Consider the following 20722-nt stretch of genomic DNA (forward strand, 5'->3'; position numbering starts at 1 on the left):
CCCCAAGGAACAGCTCTGACAGCAGCATCTGCCCTTGGAGGGGGATATGAATCCTTCTCAGGAGATGGGAAGGGTCTGCAAGCAGGGGAGAGACCCCTCAGAGCATCCATCCTCCTCCCTGAGCAAAGGCCTTCTCTGGGGGCTCATTACTCTCCCGTACATTTATTATGCTAATCCACAAGGATTAAGTTAAACCAGCTGACGCAAAATCCAGTGTCTTCCAGCCCCTTAGGGCCAAAATTACTGTCCAGTGTTAAAACGGGTAAAGAGGGGAGGGCTGGGCAAGGGGGGAGGAGAAGCTGCAGCATCAGAGAGGGAGGGGAGTGGGGCCACCCCGAGCCCTAATCCAGGTGATTTGGGGACCCCCCCCGCGGCGTGGCACTAGATCTTGGGGCGCCAGCCCTTGATGAACTGCATGATCTTCTTCACCTGGAGCTTGGTGAGGCGGAAATCGTCGGCCAGGATCTCCTCGCTGAGCTGCACGAAGATGCTGCCGTCGATGCGCTCGCGGGAGAAGAAGCTCACGACGTCCTCGGAGAGGCCGATGAAGCGCAGGCACTTGGACACCTCCTCCAGCGACAGAGCCGAGAGATCCGCGGGGGGCAGCCAGGCCGGGCTGTCCCCGCCGGGCCGGGCCGCGGCCGGAGGGGCTCCCCCATCGGCCCGCGCCGCCGGGGGCACCTCGATCACCCCCTGGGCCAGGTACAGCCGGGTGACACCCTCGGCCCCGCGCAGGACGGCGGGGGACAGCGGGGCCGCCCCACGGATGACGATGCCGTCCCCGTCCAAGCCCTTGGGGGGCCGAGGGGGAGCCGCCGGCTCCTCGGCGGGGGCGAAGGGCTCCGGCGAGGAGGAGGAGGAAGGAGCGGCCGGGGCCGAAGGCGCCTTGGACCACTCGGGACTCTCGGGCCACTCGGCGGGGCCGGCGAAGGGGTTGAGCGCCCCGAAGGGAGCGAAGCGCTTTTGGGGGTGCGGGGGTTTGATGCGGGGGCAGCTGCGGAAGGGTTTCAGGGGGGGCTCGGCCCCCAGCAGCGGCGTGGAGCAGCCGCTGCCCGGCCCGGCCCCCGGCTCGGGGAACGGCCAGGGGTCGGACCAGGAGCTGGGCGCGGGCTGGGCGGGGGGCAGCGGCCGCCCGGGGGGCTCGGCAGCCTTGCAGTCGGCCCAGGTGCAGGGGTAGCAGTACAGCGAGTAGGCGTCGGGCGAGGGCGAGCCGCTGCCGCTCCGCGGGGCCGAGCTGCCGGGGCGAGAGCAGTGTCACCATCAGGCTCCAGCTACCCCCCACCCAGCCCGGTGTCCCCAGAGCCACTCACCCGTCGTGGAGCCCCGAGGAATAGTAGGAGAGGCTGGGGCTGGGCGAGGGCGCGGGTGCCAGCTTCGGGCAGCGCAGGGGGGCCGGGGGGCTGCAGGGGGCCGGGGGGCGGCCGCCCCGGGGCGGCACCGGGGGCGCGTTCAGCAGCCGGCACTCCTCCTTCACCTGGAACGGGGACAGCGCCGTCAGCTCCGGGCAGAGCCGGGGATCCCCGCGGCAGGAGGGGTGATGGGGGCTCGGGGACAGCCGCTCCCGCCGAGCCACGAAGCTCTGGGTGCAAGGGGGGAGATTTGGGGCCGTCCTACGCCATGGTGCGAGGAGACGGAAATATTGGGGTACCCCGTGGTGAAGGGGAGCCTGAAATGTTGGGTACCCCATTGTGTAGGGGAGCCCAGAGGATCTGGGGATCCCACGGTTCCAAGCAGCCCAAGATCTTCTGGTACTCGATAGTGCAAAGAGCCCTGGGGAACCGGGGATACCTCAGGATGTCCCCGAGGATCTGGTGATGAGCAGCCTTGGGGAGCTGCGGTCTGAACATTTGGGTGACCAAGCAGAGCTGGGGAGGGACCGCAGGGCCAGGGGACAGGAAGGGAGTCGGGGCTGCCCTGCCATGGGGCTGGGGGAGTGTTTGGCAGGACCCCAGCGATGCTTTTCCCCATCCCTGGGGATATGAGCCGGCTCTTACCGCCTCCGATTTGGGTGGCACCGGGGGCGGGGTGTCCCCGCGGGGCTCGTCCCCGGGGCGGTGCGGGGAGCCCCGCGGGGTGACAGCCCCGAAGGACACGAGGTCCGGCCGGCCGCCGCTGCTGCCCAGCTCGCAGCAGCTCTCCGGGCTGGGATTGCTCCACAGCTCCTCGTAGGGAATCTCCAGCGGCTCCTGAGTCCTGAACTCGGGCTCGGCCCAGTCGGGCGTCATGTACTCGCGCTCGGGGTCGGGGAATTCGGGCAGCGGCGGGCGCGGGGTGCCCCCGCCGAGCCCCCGCGGTGGCTGGCAGCGGGCGGGGGGCTCCCGGGGAGCCCCGGAGCCGCAGGCACAGAGCGAGAGGCGCTGCAGGGGCTGGCTGAGCTCGTCGCGGGCGCAGGCGGGCAGGCAGAGCCGCAGGCGCCGCGGGCTCGCACATTCCTCCAGCAAGTCCGGCTTGGCTTCCCGCACCGCCCGCGAGTACTCGTCGGGGTTGAAGCGGTCGTGGCAATACGCGGCGCTGTCCCGCAGCAGCTTCTCCAGCTGCGGGTCCCCGGCCAGCAGCCCCTCGGGCAGCTGGAAGCGCGGCATGTCGGTCAGCAGCAGGAAATGGAAGGGCACCAGCTCCTCGCGGCGCAGGATGCAGCACAGCACCACCGTCTTGGAGATGATGCTGACCAGCTTGTAGCAGTGGCCCTCGCGGATGGCGTGCAGGTCGTAGGGGTTGCGGGCGGGCCGGCTGGGCACGGCCACGTTGACGGGCAGCCGAACCTTCTCGATGATGCTGCGGATGGTGTGCTCGCCCTCCTGCAGCCGCAGCTCCAGCGGGCTGCGCGTGCTGAAGCGGCCCTTGCACTGGAAGGGCAGGCTCAGGCTCTCGTTGGTGCGGTGGTTCATGCAGATCAGGCACGGCATCTTGCCCTTCACCTGCCGCGCCCCCGCCGCCGGGGCCGCCTTGCCCAGTTTGCGCAGCAGGGTGTTGAAGCGCGACTTCTCCTTCACCGTCTTGGCGCACAGGATCTCCGCTTGCCCCATCAGCGTCAGCTCGTCCCCCGCGTTCAGCGTGAAGTTGTAAACCTCGCTGTCCTCGCTGAACTCCCCCGACACCACCTGCCCGGACAGCCCCAAGGTGGCACCCGCTGCCCTGCGCCGGGCCCCCGAGCCCCCAACACTACCCCTGACACCCCAACACTACCCCTGACAGCCCACCACCATCCCTGACACCCCAACACTACCCCTGACAGCCCACCACCATCCCTGACACCCCAACACTACCCCTGACACCCCAACACTACCCCTGACAGCCCACCACCATCCCTGACACCCCAACACTACCCCTGACACCCCAACACTACCCCTGACAGCCCACCACCATCCCTGACAGCCCACCACTATCCCTGACACCCCAACACTACCCCTGACAGCCCAGCATCATCCCCGACCCCCCAGCACCATCCCTGACACCCCAACACTACCCCTGACACCCCAACACCATCCCCGACATCCCAACACTACCCCTGACACCCCAACACTACCTCTGACACCCCAGCACCATCCCTGACACCCCAACACTACCCCTGACACCCCAACACTACCTCTGACACCCCAGCACCATCCCTGACACCCCAACACTACCCCTGACACCCCAACACTACCTCTGACACCCCAGCACCATCCCTGACACCCCAACACTACCCCTGACACCCCAACACTACCCCTGACAGCCCAACACCATCCCTGACACCCCAACACCACCCCTGACACCCCAACACTACCCCTGACATCCCACCACCATTCCCGACCCCCCAACACTGCCTCTGATGTCCCACCACTATCCCTGACATCCCACCACCATTTCTGACATCCCATCACCATTCCTGATGCTCCACCACCACTCAGTGCTGTCCCACTGTCCTCTCCTCATGTCCCTGCATCTCCCACTGCTTTCCCACACTCATCCCTTTTTTCCCACCCCCCTGCAGTGGTGTCCTACCAATACCCCCAAAATTCCACCACTCACCCTTGCTGCTCCCCCACCAGCCTTTGCTGTCCCACCGTCCTCTCCTGATGTCCCACCAAGTCCCAGTTGTGTCACCCCTACTCCCCAATATCCCCCTTCTGCCCCACCCCTGCCGTCCCACAGCTCTCCCTGCTGCCCCATCGCTGTCCCCTGCTGCCCCAGGACCTTCACGCTGAAGGTGATGGCCTCCATGACGAAGATGCGGTCTGGGAAGATGCTGGCCACCTCCTCCACGCTGTTGAAATACTGCACGGGCTCTCGGAGGTCCCGGTCCTGGTCCAGCAGCTTGAATTTCCCTGCAGGGACCCCCCCGAGCCCACCGAGGTGAGGGGAGCCCGGCTCCTCACAGGGACCTCATAGCACAGCCCTTCACAGGGACAGCCACCCCTGAGGCAGCCCGGGGTCCCCCCACATCTCTAGGGACACTTCTGTGCTGCAAGGGGACCCCTGAGCAGCCCCCGGCCCTGCACTCCCCCCCCACAGCAGCACTGGGGGGTTTCTGGGTGGGACAAGGCACGGGAGTGTCTCAGCAATGCCACTCGGCACCCCCGGAGCTGCAGGGACCCCCAAAACGTTCCTGGGAATGGAAGAATGCACTCAGAACAGCCCAGATTGCAAGGGGTGCCCATTACCCCCCAAAATCCTGTCCCAGCTCTGCCAGGGTGCAGTGACCCCATGGTGGGAGACACACGGAGCAGGGAACGGGGAAAGGCAGGAATGGGAGAGAGGAAAGACAGGGATGGGACAGGGGAGAGGCAGAAATGGGAGAGGGGAAAGGCAGGAATGGGACAGGGGAGAGGCAGAAATGGGAGAGGGGAAAGGCAGGAATGGGAAAGGGGAAAGGCAGGAATGAGAGAGGGGAAAGGCAGGAATGAGAGAGGGGAAAGGCAGGAATGAGAGAGGGGAAAGGCAGGAATGGGAGAGGGGAAAGGCAGGAATGGGAGAGGGGAAAGGCAGGAATGGGAAAGGCAGGAATGAGAGAGGGGAAAGGCAGGAATGGGAGAGAGGAAGGGCAGGAATGGGACAGGGGAGAGGCAGAAATGGGAGAGGAAAGGAAGGAATGAGAGAGAGGAAAGGCAGGGATGAGAGGGGAAAGGCAGGAATGAGAGGGAAAAGGCAGGAATGGGAGAGGGGAAAGGCAGGAATGGGAGAGGGGAAAGACAGGAATGAGAGAGAGGAAAGGCAGGAATGGAAGAAGGGAAAGGCAGGAATGGGAAAGGCAGGAATGAGAGAGGGGAAAGGCAGGAATGAGAGAGGGGAAAGGCAGGAATGGGAGACAGGAGAGGCAGGGACGGGGAAAGAAAGGGACGGGAGCGGGGGAGCTGCAGCCACAGCGAAGCCGCAGCCGGGGCCGGACCTGAGGGGAATATTAATCCCGGGCGGCAGCGCTGGGACAGCAGAGCCGCTCGCTCGGCCCTGGGGCAGCCGCCGGCTCAGCCCCGCATGGCCGGGCAGCGCTGGGCGCGGGGAGCCCCGAACGCTGTTAACACACCGCCCAGCCCCCCTCCATCCCCTGGGACGGGTGATTAACCCCTCCCCCGCTCCATTTCCCATTATTTATTTATTAGCAGGACTCATTACCGCCATGGAGCACTTAGAGGGGTCATTAAGGCTCTGGCGGCTGCCGGCAGAGGCAGCTCAGCACCTTCGTCTGGGCTGCCGGCCCCAGCACAGCCCCATCCTCATCCTCATCCTCATCCTCATCCTCATCCTCATCCTCATCCTTATCCTCATCCTCATCCCAGCCCCAGCTCTTCCCCAGCCCCATCCCAGCCCATCCTCATCACTCTCCCTGTCCCCATCCCTTTCCCATCCTATCCCAGCTCATCCCTGTCCCTTATCCCCATCCCATCTCATCACTCTCCCATTCCCAGCTCTATCCCATCCTACCCCGTCCTCATCCCTGTCCTTGTCTGCATCCAATCCCTGTATCCCATCCCTGTATCCCATGCCATCCCATCCCATGGATCCCATCCCTGGATCCCATGCCATGCCATGCCATGCCATGCCATGCCATGCCATGCCATGCCATGCCATGCCATGCCATGCCATGCCATGCCATGCCATGCCATGCCATGCCATGCCATGCCATCCCATCCCATCCCATTCCATCCCATCCCGCTCCCTGTGCAGCCCCTGCAGCTCTGCAGGGTTGGGGGCAGCCCCCAGACCAGAGCATCTCCTACTCCAGACTGGACTCTACTGGAGCGGCCCCAGCGGGGAGGGGGGGTCAGGACACCATTCCCGTTGTCCCCGCCGTGCCCAGCCCCCCACCTGGGTACTGGAGCGGGATGTCGATTTTGGGCCCGATGACGTAGTGTCCCTCCTCCAGGCTGTGGGCTGTCACCGTTGTCCACTGGCGGCACGAGTGGACCAGCAGCACGTCCTGGGCTGTCACCCCCTCCACGCGCTCACCTGCGGGGGACAGGGCTGTCACCACCGCCTCCCCCGCCCCCCGCGCCGCTGGACGGACGGACGGACGGACGGAGCGAGGGATGAGCAGGTGCCGCTGCCAAGAGCCGCCAGTTGCCCGGGAAACAATTTCTTTGTCCCCCCTGAAAAGCTGCAGCCGCCGCAAACAAGAAGTTTATTGAGTCGGGGCCGGCGCGGGCTCCCCCCGGGAGCGCTGCAGAACCGCGGCACCCCGAGACCCCCCCAGGGCCCTGAGACACCCCCAGGGACCCCGGAACCCCCCAGAGCCCCCGGAACCCCCCTGCACCCCACTGAGCCCGGGCGGGGGTCACAGCCAGGCCGTGTCCCAGCGAGGGTGGGGAGGGGACACGGTGGCTCCCAGTCCCGGTGCCAGCAGCTGCAGTGTCACCCGGCAAAGGTGACAGCGGGGAAAGGGGCTGGGGGCAGTGGGGGCAGCCGGGGCCCCACGAGTTCCCCCCTCACATCCCCACAGGGCAGGAGCTCAGGGACCCCCCCGAGGGGCAGCCCCGGCCCCCCATCCCAGCCCCGCACCCGGAGGGGTTCGACCAGAGCAGCCCCGGAGCCGGGACAGCAGTTTGCTCTCACCTGGCCCAGCCTTCCTCCCTCCTCCTCCTCCTCAGCACTCCAGACTCTTTCCTTCTCCTGGTCCCCCTCAGTCTTTCTCCTCCTCATCCCTTCAGCCTCTTCGAGCCTGCTCTCCTCTCCCTCCTCCTCCTCCTCACTTCTCCGGTCACCATTCTTTCCCCTCACCTCTCCCTCTTCCTCTTCATCTCTCCATTCTCCATCCCTCCCTCTAAGCCTTCCCCTCTTCCTCTCCTTACTCTCAAGCCTTCCTCCCTTCCCCATCCCTGCTCCTCATCACTCCCGGCTCTCTCCCTCCTCTTCGTCGCCCCAGACTCCCTCCCTCCCTCCTCCTGGTCCCTTCGTCCTTCGTCTCTCCCTTTCCCTCATCACTCCAACCTCCCTCCCTCCTCGTCCTCACTCTCCAGCCTTCCTCCCTCCCTCCCCATCCCTCCGCCTTCCACCCCTCCCTCCTCCTCATCACTCCATCCTTTCTCCCTCCTCCTCATCACTCCAGCCCCACTCTCTGTCCCTCCATCCTCCCTCCCTCCCTCCCCTGGTCCCTCCAGCCTTCCTCCCACCCTCCTCCTCCTCCCCCCCATCACTCTAACCTCCCTCCCTCCTCCTCCTTCTCGTCCCTCCAGACTTCACCCCCCGCTCGTGTCCCCCCCCGCCGGGCTCACCCTGCCCGAGGCAGACGAGGGTGGGCAGGCGGCACTGGCTGACGATGGCGTCGAGGGGCAGCGCCGCGGGGCTCCAGCGGAGCCGGGCCAGCCCCGCCGCCAGCTTCTCCATCGCATCGCGGCTCAGGCCGGCCCCGGGCCGGGCTCCATCGCCGCCGCCGCCGGGCCGGGGCCGGGGCCGGGGGCGGGGGGCGGCGGGAGCGGGGCAGGAGGAGCCGCCCCCCGCCCGCCCCCGGCCCCTCCTGCCCGCCCGCCCCGGCAGGCGGAACCCCCCCCACCCGCGGGGGCGGGGGAGGCGGCGGCGGGCGGGGACCCCCGTGCGGGACACCCCCCGGGGGCCGGGCATCCCCCGGGGCCGGGCATCCCCCGGGGCCGGATATCCCCCCGGGGGCCGGGCATCCCCCCGGGGCCGGGCATCCCCCCCGGGCCGGGCATCCCCCCGGGGGCCGGGCATCCCCCGGGGCCGGGCATCCCCCGGCGGGGATCGGGGAGCTCAGTCGGGCTCGCTCCGCGCTCCCGGGGCTCGGCTCTCTCTGGCCGCAGAGGGAACGGGCCGGGGGCGCCCCGGGAATCCTCCCCCCATCCCGTCCCGCTGCTGGAGCGCGGAGCCGCCGGGAGCTGCCGGGGGGTTCCAGGCGGGGACTGCGGGGGGCACAAGGGACCAGTGGGGACGGGGGAGACCCCGATGCCGCCCCACACCCCGATGACCCGGCCGGGACCCCCCGGCCCGGCGCTGCCGCACAGACACGGAGCAAAAACGGCACCGGGAGAGGGAACCAGGGACGTGACAGTCATGGGGGACCCTCGGCAGGGACATCACCGTCACCCCGAGCGGGCACTCGGCACCCTGGGCGCTCCCGGGCACCCTGTGCTGGGGACACGGGACCCGCTGTGTCCCCGCAGCCCTCGGTCACCCACAGCCCGGGCTGGAGAAGCCCCGGCCCAGCTCCGCTCCCCCTCCCCGGTGCTTTGCTGGCTCCATCCCCGCTCCCTGGGCCGCTGGAGGCTGGGATGAGGAGGATGAAGGAGTGGAGGAAGCAGCAGGAGCCTGCAGCGCCAGTGCCCGGCCCTGGGGACGTGTCACCGTGTGCTGTCCCCTGTCCCCGTCACCGTCCCCTACAGCTGCTGGACAGGGCGGAGCAGGGATTGGATGGAGCAGAGGTGGAACAGGGAAAGGGATGGGGTAGGAACAGGGATGGGATGAACCAGGGATGGGAATGGAACAGGGAAAGGGAGGAAACACCTGTAGGAAAGGAGAAGGGACAGGGAAGGAGCAGAGCAGGGATAGGATAGAGGCGGGATGGGGATGGAGCCGGGATGGGGATGGGGATGGAGCTGGGATGGGGGTGGAGAAGGAATGGGATGGAGCAGGGATGGGATGGAGCAGGGATGGGGATGAAGCTGGGATGGAGCTGGGATGGGGATGGAGCAGGGATGGGGATGGAGCCGGGATGGAGATGGGGATGGATCAGGGACGGGGGTGGAGCAGGGATGGGGATGGATCAGGGACGGGGGTGGAGCTGGAATGCGAAAAGCGCCGGGATGGGAACAGCGAGGAGAATGCAGCAGCAGCAGGAGGAGGATGACGAGGAAATCCCAAACCTCCCTGCCGGGGGTGGCATGGACCAGCAGGACACCGGGAACTGCTGGGAGTCCATGTGGGGAAGGTCCCTGCCAGGTCCCCCCTCCCCGAGACCATCCGGGAGTCCCCCCCAAAATCCCCCACCCACGGGTGGCACTGCGGGGCTCCCACGCCGGGAGGATTTGGGGTCCCTGAGCTGCTCCCCACGGCCTCGCCCCCTCCCCGGGAATGCCGAGCGCCGCGGCCATGACACAGTCCCAGCAGCACAAAAAAACCATAAAAAACCAGCTTCTCCCGGATACTGGTGCCATGGGGACACGGTGGGGACACGGACACTGTGGCAATGGGGACACCGTGGGGACAGGAACACCGTGACAGTGGGGACACTGTGGCACTGGGGACACCGTGGCACTGGGGACACTGTGACATTGGGGACACTGTGGCACTGGGGACACTGTGACATTGGGGACACTGACACTGGGGACACCGTGGGGACAGGAACACCATGGCAATTAGAGACACTGTGACACTGGGGACACCGTGACATTGGGCACACTGTGACATTCGGGACACCGTGACACTGGGGACACCGTGGGGACAGGAACACCATGGCCTTAGAGACACTGTGACATTGGGGACACTGTGACATTGGGGACACTGTGGCACTGGGGACACTGTGACATTGGGGACACTGTGACATTGGGGACACCGTGGCAGTGGGGACACCGTGACATTGGGGACACCGTGACACTGGGGACACTGTGACACTGGGGACACTGTGGCAGTGGGGACACTGTGACATTGGGGACACTGTGGCACTGGGGACACCGTGACATTGGGGACACTGTGGCAGTGGGGACACTGTGACATTGGGGACACTGTGGCACTGGGGACACCGTGACATTGGGGACACTGTGGCAGTGGGGACACTGTGACATTGGGGACACTGTGACACTGGGGACACTGTGACATTGGGGACACCGTGGCACTGGGGACACCGTGACATTGGGCACACTGTGACACTGGGGACACTGTGGCACTGGGGACACCGTGACATTGGGGACACCGTGACACTGGGGACACTGTGACACTGGGGACACTGTGGCAGTGGGGACACTGTGACATTGGGGACACTGTGGCACTGGGGACACTGTGGCACTGGGGACACTGTGGCAGTGGGGACACTGTGACATTGGGGACACTGTGGCACTGGGGACACCGTGACATTGGGGACACTGTGGCAGTGGGGACACTGTGACATTGGGGACACCGTGGCAGTGGGGACACTGTGACATTGGGGACACTGTGGCACTGGGGACACTGTGACACTGGGGACACTGTGGCACTGGGGACACCGTGGTACTGGGGACACTGTGGCACTGGGGACACGGTGACATTGGGGACACTGTGACACTGGGGACACTGTGGCAGTGGGGACACTGTGACACTGGGGACACTGTGACATTGGGGACACCGTGGCACTGGGGACACCGTGACATTGGGCACACTGTGACACTGGGGACACCGTGGCACTGGGGACACCGTGGCAGCGGGAGGGCAGCAGCAGCAGCAGTGCATCCTCTGCTGTCACCACAGGGTCCCTCCCGGGACATCCCCGCCCCGGGGGCTGCCGAGCCGGGAACACCCAGCGGGGCAGAGGGGCCCGGCCAGGGAAGGGCAGGAGGACACGGGGCAGCAGAGCTGGAACAGCCTCCCCTGATTCCCACCCCGGCAGGGCCTGGGGCTGCAGAACGGGAACAGCTTCCCAAAAAACACCGGCAATGCTCCCCCCAGGCAGGGGCCAGAGGAGATCTCACACCCCAAACCGAGTGACACCCTCGCAGCCTCCGCTGCTCTTCCCCCACCCTGCCCTCGGAAAATGCTCTGGGAAAGGCAGGAACAGCTCCACCCCAAAAAAAACCAGCCCTGGTGGCCTGAAGGTTTGGGGGGACTCATCCCACCTCCTCCAGGGCCAGCCCCACCAGAGCCAGAGGGAATTCAAGGGGCCCAGGAAGTCACCACTGCAAGTTTATAAAAGCTTTTATTTGCTCTTGGTACGACCAAGAATGGGACAGTGATCTTTTATACAATTTGATACAGTAAGTGGTACAAAAGAATGTGTTTTAAATAAAAAGCCAGAGTGGAGTAGCAAAAATATTAAAAGATTAAGTAAAAAATTGTCGGCATGGGAATTAATCCAAGACCTTGATGCTGTTTTTTATTCCACCGTCCGAGTCCGAGGGCACGAAGCGACCCCGGCGAGTGACACGGCCGTGGCACAGAGCCAAGCTCAGGTTTGGTTTAAGGACCAATTTCATCGTTTAACAGCTTTTTTTTGGTTTTTTTTTGGTGGCAAAAGGGCAGGGCTGAGCTCCCCCCGGGGGCACGGAGGGGCTGCTGACACCTCCCGCTGCCCTTCTCTACTCCACAGGGCTGGGCTGGGGTTCCAAGCACAGGTTTCACAAGCGGTTAGTTTGGAACTAGCAGGGAGTTGAGATACCAGCAGACATCAAGTTACTGCAAACTCCTCCCACGTGATTATTATTCATGTTATTATTATTAATTTTTAGGGGGTTTTTATCTGTTTCAGCATCGGCACCGTGCTGCTCCCTCCTCCCCGCCCCGCCTGAGCCCGCGGGTGCAACTCGAGCTTGGACAGGAACAGGAATAGACCCGATAGAAACAGCTCAGATTTACTGACCGGGGAGGGACGAGGGGCAGCGAGTGGCACCGGGGGTGGCACCGGGGGTGGCACCAGGAGTGGCACCGGGGGTGGCACCGGGGGTGGCACCGGGAGTGGCACCGGGAGTGGCACCGGGAGTGGCCGGGGCTCCACCTGTGCCTGCAACGGGCACGGCGTCTACAAAGGGGGCACACCCAGGGAAACAAATTAAAAGCTTACGTTTAAAACAAGGATTATACAAAAAAAAACAAAAAACAAAAAAACAAAAAACCAAAAAAACAAACCCTTGATGTAGATTTCGCCATTTTTTTTTCCCTTTTTGATCACGTTAGAAAGTGCAGATTTTAGCCAAAAGTCGCCGGGCTCTGTACAAGGCTGAGCCCGACCCCAGCAGCCACTCGCCTGGGAAGGGTTAACACACACAGGGACAAAAATGCCAAATACAGAGGGACAGGGAGACACCTCGGGGAGCCCCGCACGGGAAGGAGCCGCTCCGGAGCACGAGTTCAAACAAACACCGTCATTTCATGAAAATTCACTCAGCGTTAGCGGCGGGGCGGAGCGGGGCCGCTCCCGGTGCCACCATTCCCCGGGGGGACCCAGCGCTGCCGAGCACAGCTGGCGGGGCTGCGACAGGGCTGTGACAGGGCCAGCAGGGCTGTGACAGGGCCAGCAGGGCTGTGACAGGGCTGCGACAGGGCCAGCAGCACCGGGGACAGCTCGGGACAGCGGCGGCAGCGCGGATCCAGCCCGGGTCCATCCCGCCGGCCCAGCGCGGCTCTGCACGCTGGAAAAATGAAAGTTTCCAGGGAGGGAATAAGTTAAACTGCCCTCTGGCTGGCTCTGCTGCCTGTCCTGTCCTTTCCTGTCCTTTCCTTCTGTTCCCATCCAGCTCTGCGGGGCCGGGGCGGGAGCTCGGGTGGATGAAGTGCTGAACTGTCAGTTTGGGGATCCAGGTTATATTCATACACAGAAAATAGACAACCACATCACCCTCCATAGAAACTAGTGCATGCAAATAACTCTTCCATATGGGACGGGGAGGGAGGAGGGGTCACTAGTGACAGACAGGCCTAGGGGGGTTAGTAGGGATCTCAACGTTTTTTACCTCGGAAGCTAAATCAGTGCTTTGTATTAAATTTTTTGGCAAACACAGCGCGTTGCCATCCTTTCCATTAACACATCACACCATGGAGAAATGCAAATCAAAGCAGCATGCAGGCAAAAAAAAAAAAAAACAAAACCTAAAAAGAAAAAAATAAAAAGGAAAAAAGAGCTGCAAAGTGAAGGAAATAATGGCAGCAGAAGAGTTGGGAAGGGCGGGACTGCCAAGAGGAGACACAGCAGGTTACAGGGAGTTTGCTTTTGTTTTGCACCACCCTTTGTCCTCGATGCATGACACCAACGTTACAGAAAAGCAACCACTACAGAGGTCAGGACTCAATGGCACGGGGGGATGGGATGTCTCCTGCACATGCTTCCACCAGAAAAGAGAAAAGAAAGTGAAAATAAAAGTTCCTTTTTCCACATAAGGCACAGGACAAAGAAACCCCACTCACGGACTCAAGGCGAAAATGAGTTTTTCCTGGCTCTTGCCTGATGCATCTAGAGAAATATGGTGACTCGAGCACATGATCCATGACAGAAAATTCCACTGTTGTACAAAATCAATTGTTAATTCTAACCTTTATTCTTATACAATTTGCAGAAGAGAGTTGAGTATGATTGCTCTGGGGTTTAATGGCAGGAGGGACGGGACTATAATACAACCCAAACGTAGTGGTGAGTTGAGCAGGGACATGGAAATGAAGTCACAGAGATGAATTTCCTATACATGTGTTGAGAAAACTGGAGTAGGCAAAGCTGTCCTAGCTGGAAAACCAAGGGGAGGCAGGAGCTGGTTAAGATGAGGAACAAAACCATTGGTTTGAGGTTAAAAAACGGGCAGAGTGGTTTGTTTTGCAGCGAGAAAAAAGGGGAGGATGGCGATTGGTGAGGCAGGAGAAGGTTCAGCAGCACTTGCTCTTCCAGCCCGTCACCCCACCTCCACTGCTGATATCTACATTTTCACTGTTGGGCTCTTTTACAGGGGTCTGCAAGGAAACAAGGCACACAACAGGTTAGATGGCTCTGGAGATGCCACCAGCTCTGCACAAAGAGCTCCTCAGAATGCAGGGAACCCTCCCCCCTTCTGCACCCATTTAAGGGGGTTTTGTTGTTTGGTTTGGTTTCAATAAACAACTGGAAAGCTGGGAAAAAACCCAGTGCTGGAACTGGGACCACCCCTGAGTCAAGTGGAGCTATTTTGGGTGCTGCACAGAGCCAAGGCTGGGTTTGGTGGAGTGAGGAAATCCCAGCCTACAAACAACACAAGCTGAACTCACATGATTGAACTAATGACCTCCAAACCCCACAGTTTTCATGGATAAACTGGGCCTGCTCCCAGCCTCTGCTCCTGCTCCCCAGGAAGAGAAGGACACACAGGACAGAACTTGGTGACACCAAAGCCAAAACCCCACTGCAGTGGGTGTGATGCAACACCAACATCCACTTCCAGCTGCCTGGAAAGGAACCTAAACCCTCACCACACTTGAGTCTCCACATTCCTGATTCAGCTCTCTTTGTCACAGCCTTGCAAAAGAACCCCAAGGATAATGACAGAGGCCAAAAATGAAGATTTATGGACCAAAGGTTGGTATGGTTTGTAGCATGACCTCCTGTTCACCAAAGGCTAGGGGTTTCCACCCTGTTTATCACACAAAGCTTGTCAAAAACTGATTAAGAAATGACTCAGGACAACTAGGTGACATTATCCACAGCATTCAAATGGGAGAGGGAGGAAGGCAGGGATGAGACAGGCCTGGGATGGGGTTTGTTTGTGCAGGAATAGGAGCACAAGTGCCAGGGGTGGCCAAGCCACGTGTCTGGAGCTCCACAGAGCTTCCAAAACCTGCCCTAGGCAGGGATGTTCCAGCACAGGGGGTCTGTGTACACTGTGTGAGTGTAAGGAACAAACAAACAAACAGGATCTCAGCTCCTGGGCTCTGATGGCTGTTACTCCCTGCAGGCAGCCCCAGCAACAACAAAACACCAAACCAGCTTCACAAGCTCAGCCCTGCTGCTTCAGGGACTCCTTTGCCTCAGCACAACAAAGTCAAACTGCAACAACTCAGGTGAGCACCCCAACAGTGGGAGGTGAATTTCAGGGTCTGGGTTCCAGAGGAGCACCTACCTTTCGAAGAATGTCTTCTGCTAATGTGAGGAATGCCTTCTCAATGTTTATATTTGCTTTTGCACTAGTTTCAAAAAACCTAATACCGTGCTCCCTGGCAATCTGCAGCAAACAGAGAGAGGGAGATTAGAGACCCTGGGGATGTTCCAGTGGTGCCACCACCACTTTGGGATCAGCAGAATGTATAAAGCAGGGAATACTGGAGTGGACATGAGCCCAGGTGGGCAAGAGCCCCTGAGCTGTGCCAGCTCTGGGGTGGCAGCAGGGCCAGGGCAGTGCCTGTCCCCTGTGCTGGCACTGCTGGGGCACCTCCAGTGCTGGGGCAGCTCTGGGCCCCTCCTGACAGGAGAGCCCTGGAGGGGCTGCAGCGTGTCCAGGGAAGGGAACGGAGCTGGGGAAGGGGCTCAGCCCCAGCAGAGGCTGAGGGAGCTGGAAAGGGGCTCAGCCTGGAGAAAAGGAGCCTCAGGGGCACCTTGTGGCTCTGCACAACTCCCTGCCAGGAGGGGACAGCCAGGGGGGGTCGGGCTGTGCTGCCAGGGAACAGGGACAGGACAAGGGAAATGGGCTCAGGCTGGGCCAGGGCAGGCTCAGCTTGGACAGCAGCAGGAATTTCTCCATGGAAAGGGTGCTCAGGCCTTGGCAGGGGCTGCCCAGGGAGCTTTGGGGTGCCCATCCCTGGGGGTGCATGTGGCACTCAGGGCTCTGGGATGGGACAGGGAGGGATCAGACACAGGCTGGTTTGGATGGGCTGGAAGCTCCTTCCCAACCTCAGGGATTCTGTGACCCCCTCAGTACCAGCAGCACCAGCCAGGTGAGGTGGCTTAGAAAATTCACAACTTCAGAATAATTAGAATCTACTAAATAATCCAAGTCTGTGTGTGGGCCTAAGAGGACAGACACCACACACTGTCACACAGTGAGGAATTCAGGGATGCCTGGGAATTTTGAGTTATCAAAGGAAGCAGAAACTGCAGCTGAACTTCTCCCATTCATGGCAGTTTCAGAGAAAGCATTCCCAGGATTCTCAGCCATCAGCTCCTGCATTCATGCCCTGGCACATCCCACTGGGCCATCCCAACCCCCTGGAGCAGGCAGAAGCCTTGGCAGTGATTTGCTGACTTGGATAAAGAAGTTTTTGTTTGATACTCACCTGTTCACCTTTTGCTTTAGGGACAACTCTTTTATCTTCCATGTCACACTTGTTTCCTAGCAGCATCCTCTCCACATCCTCATTGGCATGCTGGAAGGACACAGGGACAGGGTCACACACCTCCCCAGCACAGCCAAAATATCTGCTTCACCTTGCTGTGGCCAGGCCACCACCTACAGCTGCCCACAATGGAGCTCCATGCACTGCAGTGGCACAGGAACAAGCTGTTAATTAACCCCAGCCTCCTAATGACTTCCTGGCACTGGTTAATGGTTTTCTCCTCCCCACTTTGCCACAGAGCAATGTGAGGGATAAGCCAGAGGAGAATGAGTGACTGGGGAGGAAAATGGGGCAGAACCCAAAGAGAGAAATGAGGGAGAGAAGGGAAACAGAAACCAGGGAGTGGGGCAGGGTGTCCAAAGGGAACAGGGAGGAGAGGGATTGGTGTTTCCTGCACAGTGTCAGACTGGTCAGGGATGAGGAACCCCAGATCCAGCCCATTCCCTGCAGCCTCTCCAGAGGGGCAACATTTAGCATTTCTCATCATTTCTCATCATTTCTCCTCAGCCTGGTGAGCTGGGAAGGTCCTGTCTCACTGGAGCTTGGCCAGTGTGATGCCAGGCTCCAAGAAGTGCTGAAGGAGGATCCAGAACTGCAGGTCTGTCAGCCTGACCTTGGACTGGGAAGGTCCTGGGGTGTGATCACATGTGAAGGACAAGCAGAAGGTCAGGCCCAGCCAGTCTGGCTTTGTGACAGGTCCTGCTTGACCAACCTGATCTCCTTCTGTGACAGTGTGACCTTAATGGATGAGGGAAAGGCTGTGGGTGCATCTGCCTGGGCACCTTTCCCCACAGCATTCTCCTGGAGAAACTGGCTGGTCCTGGCTTGGAGAGGTGAACCCTGCTGGGATAAACCTGGGAGAGCTGGAGCTGGGAGCAGCAGCAGGGGCTCAGGGCTGCCCCATCCTGTCCAGCACCTGCAGGGATGCTCTGGGATCCAGGCACCACCCTGGGGGAGCTGCTGGGCACCCCAGGGACTGGGATGGGAAATGCTGGGCAGGGAGCTGGGCACAGACACCAGCACAGGATGGATCCATGATGGGATGGGAAATGCTGGGCAGGGAGCTGGGCACAGACACCAGCACAGGATGGATCCATGATGGGATGGGAAATGCTGGGCAGGGAGCTGGGCACAGGCACCAGCACAGGATGGATCCATGATGGGATGGGAAATGCTGGGCAGGGAGCTGGGCACAGACACCAGCACAGGATGGATCCATGGTGGGGTCACTGGGTGAGGGCCAACAAGGCCAAGAGCTGAGTCCTGCACTGGGGACACACCAACCCCATGGGATGATCCAGAGGGGCTGGAAAGCTGCCAGGCAGGAAAGGACCTGGGAAGAATTTATTCCCCACAGCTGCCCAGGCAGGGGGGAGTCCCCATCCCTGGAGGATTTCAAAGCCCTGTGGATGTGGCTCTTGGGGACATGGGGCAGTGGTGGCTTTGGCAGTGCTGGGGATGGCTGGGGTCAATGAGCTCCAAAGGATTTTCCTACCTCAGTGTCTCTGTGATTTCTGCAAAGACACTGCACTGCTGAGCTTTTCCCACAACAAAAACAGCTCCCTAAGGTGTCAAATGTCCCTTTTACAGCCACAGTCCCTGAGTAGCCTCTAGAATGTACCTGAAATCAGCTGCCCAGATTGAAACCACGAGGGCACCAAAAACCCTGATGGTGCCAATGACATTCATCATTTACCTGAGACACCTCTGAGTATTTTAACAAAGCAGCTCTAGAATCCAAGAACTGAGGTTTCAAGTTTAGTCCAACTCATTGCTGAGTCTCCTCCTGTGCTGCCTTATCCCCTCTGTTCCCATCACACAGGGCACTTCTCCATGAACACCATCATGTCCCACTTCTCATGCTGGGAAATTCAAATCCCAACATCCCACCTTTGCTGTGCTGCTTTCCCCAGCCTCAGGGCTGCCCTGAGCAGTACTGACAGCCCCACCTGTGCTCAGTTCTACAGGGCCACCTCTGTGCTTTCTAGGAAAATCCAAACTTTGTTCCATTATTTAACATTTATTCCACTTGGCAACAGCGTGACAAAACTAAGAACCACCAGCTGTGTTGTTCCCTTGCTATCTCAGAACTCCTGGAGGATAAACCAGGCACTTAATTCTTCCACATCACTTCCTTCTGCTTCACTTGACCTTGCCTGAAATTTTCCAGCCTCCCTGTTCTGGTTCTCCTCTGTCAAGGGCAATGCTCACCTATCCAAACACTCCCAGCAGTAGGTGCCACACTGCCTGCACCAGCCATGAGAAACCTCCAAATATTCCATGCCATGATTACTGGGGGTGGAGATGGTGATGTTTAATTACCTTTGAGGATTTCCAGCTCTCACTGAGGAAACAGCTGCTGTGAGTAGCAACACACAGTGTGCCCTCACTGTGAGGTGTGAGGTGCTCCCAAAGTTCTCAGTGCTGCTCCCTTCCCACCCTCCTCCAGCACAGCACAGTTTGCTCAGGTACACAGTGGGTATTTCACAGCTCCTGTTTAATGGCCCAGCCCTCCTGGCACAGCTGAAGGCAGAGCTGAGCTCTGGGGACTATTTGGGTGAGGTTTGGGATGTGTCACCTCTCACAGTTGAAGCTGAGCTCTGGGGACCCTTTGCTCAGCCTGGGGACCCTTAGCTCAGTTTGGGACCCTTAGCTCAGCCCTGGGGACCCTTTGCTCAGCCTTGGGGACCCTTTGCTCAGTCTGGGGACCCTTTGCTCACCCTGTGACCCCTGCCCAGCCTGTGACCCTTGCCCATCCTGTGACCCCTGCTCATCCTGTGACCCTTGCCCATCCTGTGACCCTTGCTCAGTCTGGGGACCCTTAGCTCAGTATAGGGACCCTTTGCTCAGCCCTGAGGACCCTTTGCTCAGTCTGGGGACTCTTTTCCCACCCTGTCCCCCCAGCTGGGGCTGTGACCCCTGCCCAGCCCATGCCCCCTGCCGAGCCCGTGTCCCAGCCCGTGCCCCCTGCCCAGCCCGTGTCCCAGCTGTGCCCCCTGCCCAGCCCATGTCCCAGCTGTACCCCTGCCCAGCTGTGCCCCCTGCCCAGCTGTGCCCCCTGCCCAGCCCGTGTCCCAGCTGTGCCCCCTGCCCAGCCCATGTCCCAGCTGTACCCCTGCCCAGCTGTGCCCCCTGCCCAGCCCGTGTCCCAGCTGTACCCCTGCCCAGCCCATGTCCCAGCTGTGTCCCCTGCCCAGCTGTGCCCCCTGCCCAGCCCGTGTCCCAGCTGTACCGCTGCCCAGCCCGTGGCCCTGCTGTGCCCCCTGCCCAGCTGTGCCCCCTGCCCAGCTGTGCCCCCTGCCCAGCCCGTGGCCCTGCTGGCTGCAGCCCCCACCTCGTCGATGTTGCGCAGCCACTTGCTGATGTTCTCGAAGCTCTTGCCGTTGGTGATGTCGTACACCAGCATGATGCCCATGGCCCCTCGGTAGTAGGAGGTGGTGATGGTGTGGAAACGCTCCTGCCCCGCCGTGTCCCTGGGAGACAGCACAGCCTGTCACACACACACACACACACACACACACACACACACACACACAGCCCCAGCACTGTGCCTGGGCTGCCTGAGCCCCTGCCCTGCCCAGCAGCCACAACCACAGCCCAGCCTGAGCCCATTTCCCTTGTCCTGTCCCTGTTCCCTGGCAGCACAGCCCGACCCCCCCTGGCTGTCCCCTCCTGGCAGGGAGTTGTGCAGAGCCACAAGGTGCCCCTGAGGCTCCTTTTCTCCAGGCTGAGCCCCTTTCCAGCTCCCTCAGCCTCTGCTGGGGCTCAGCCCCTTCCCTGGACACACTGCAGCCCCTCCAGGGCTCTGTTCAGTGCTGCTGTCTATAAACAATATGCTGAAAACTGATCACAAAGCATCAGTGACAGCCTGGATGTTCCCATCTCCTTCTGGGATCTTTGGTGGGATGTGGTTAAATAAACATTTATGGCAGTAAGGTGGGAATTAGCTGTATATTGAGAATTAACTAAGAATTAACTAGAAAACCATAAATGAAGAATTAATTGCACATTCTGCAGTGTCCTTCAGAGGCCACAAACCCCAGGGATTGTAGGTTTACAGAGAGTTTTCAGTGACATTATTCATGTAAGGACACAGAGCTGTTGGAGGCCAGGGAGCTGCTCTGGAGCCAGCCTGGGAGAGCTGGGGGGGCTCAGGGGAGAGGAGAAGGGTCCAGGGAGAGCTCAGAGCCCCTGGCAGGGCCTGAAGGGGCTGCAGGAGAGCTCAGAGGGACTGGGGACAAGGCAGGGAGGGACAGGACCCAGGGAATGGCTCCCATGGGTGGGATCCTGGGCAGGAATTGTTCCCTGGCAGGGTGGGCAGGGCTGG

At 61.0% G+C, this 20722-nt stretch overlaps 2 protein-coding genes across 2 annotated transcripts in view; both read right to left on the reverse strand.

Annotated features, from left to right (window-relative positions):
- Positions 1 to 116: 116 nt before the first annotated feature.
- GAREM2 (GRB2 associated regulator of MAPK1 subtype 2) lies at positions 117 to 7800 on the reverse strand (the record flags this gene model as incomplete). Its single annotated transcript, XM_079298307.1, has 6 exons — positions 117 to 1234; positions 1311 to 1474; positions 1995 to 3101; positions 4177 to 4307; positions 6286 to 6426; positions 7689 to 7800. The coding sequence occupies 6 exons, from the start codon at positions 7798 to 7800 to the stop codon at positions 382 to 384; spliced, it is 2508 nt and encodes an 835-aa protein (XP_079154433.1). The 3' UTR covers positions 117 to 381.
- Positions 7801 to 13620: 5820 nt separating this feature from the next.
- Positions 13621 to 20722, reverse strand: part of RAB10 (RAB10, member RAS oncogene family) — a 38579-nt gene continuing 31477 nt past the window's right edge. The window contains exons 3-6 of the mRNA XM_079298342.1: positions 19730 to 19868; positions 16336 to 16425; positions 15186 to 15287; positions 13621 to 14046 (exon numbers count right to left, since the gene is read on the reverse strand). Coding sequence (XP_079154468.1) covers positions 13963 to 14046; positions 15186 to 15287; positions 16336 to 16425; positions 19730 to 19868 — 415 coding nt within the window. The 3' untranslated portion in view covers positions 13621 to 13962. The remainder of the gene's footprint in view (positions 14047 to 15185; positions 15288 to 16335; positions 16426 to 19729; positions 19869 to 20722) is intronic.

The sequence above is a fragment of the Erithacus rubecula genome, assembly GCF_903797595.1.
Source record: "Erithacus rubecula genome assembly, chromosome: 2".
Classification (NCBI taxonomy): domain Eukaryota; kingdom Metazoa; phylum Chordata; class Aves; order Passeriformes; family Muscicapidae; genus Erithacus; species Erithacus rubecula.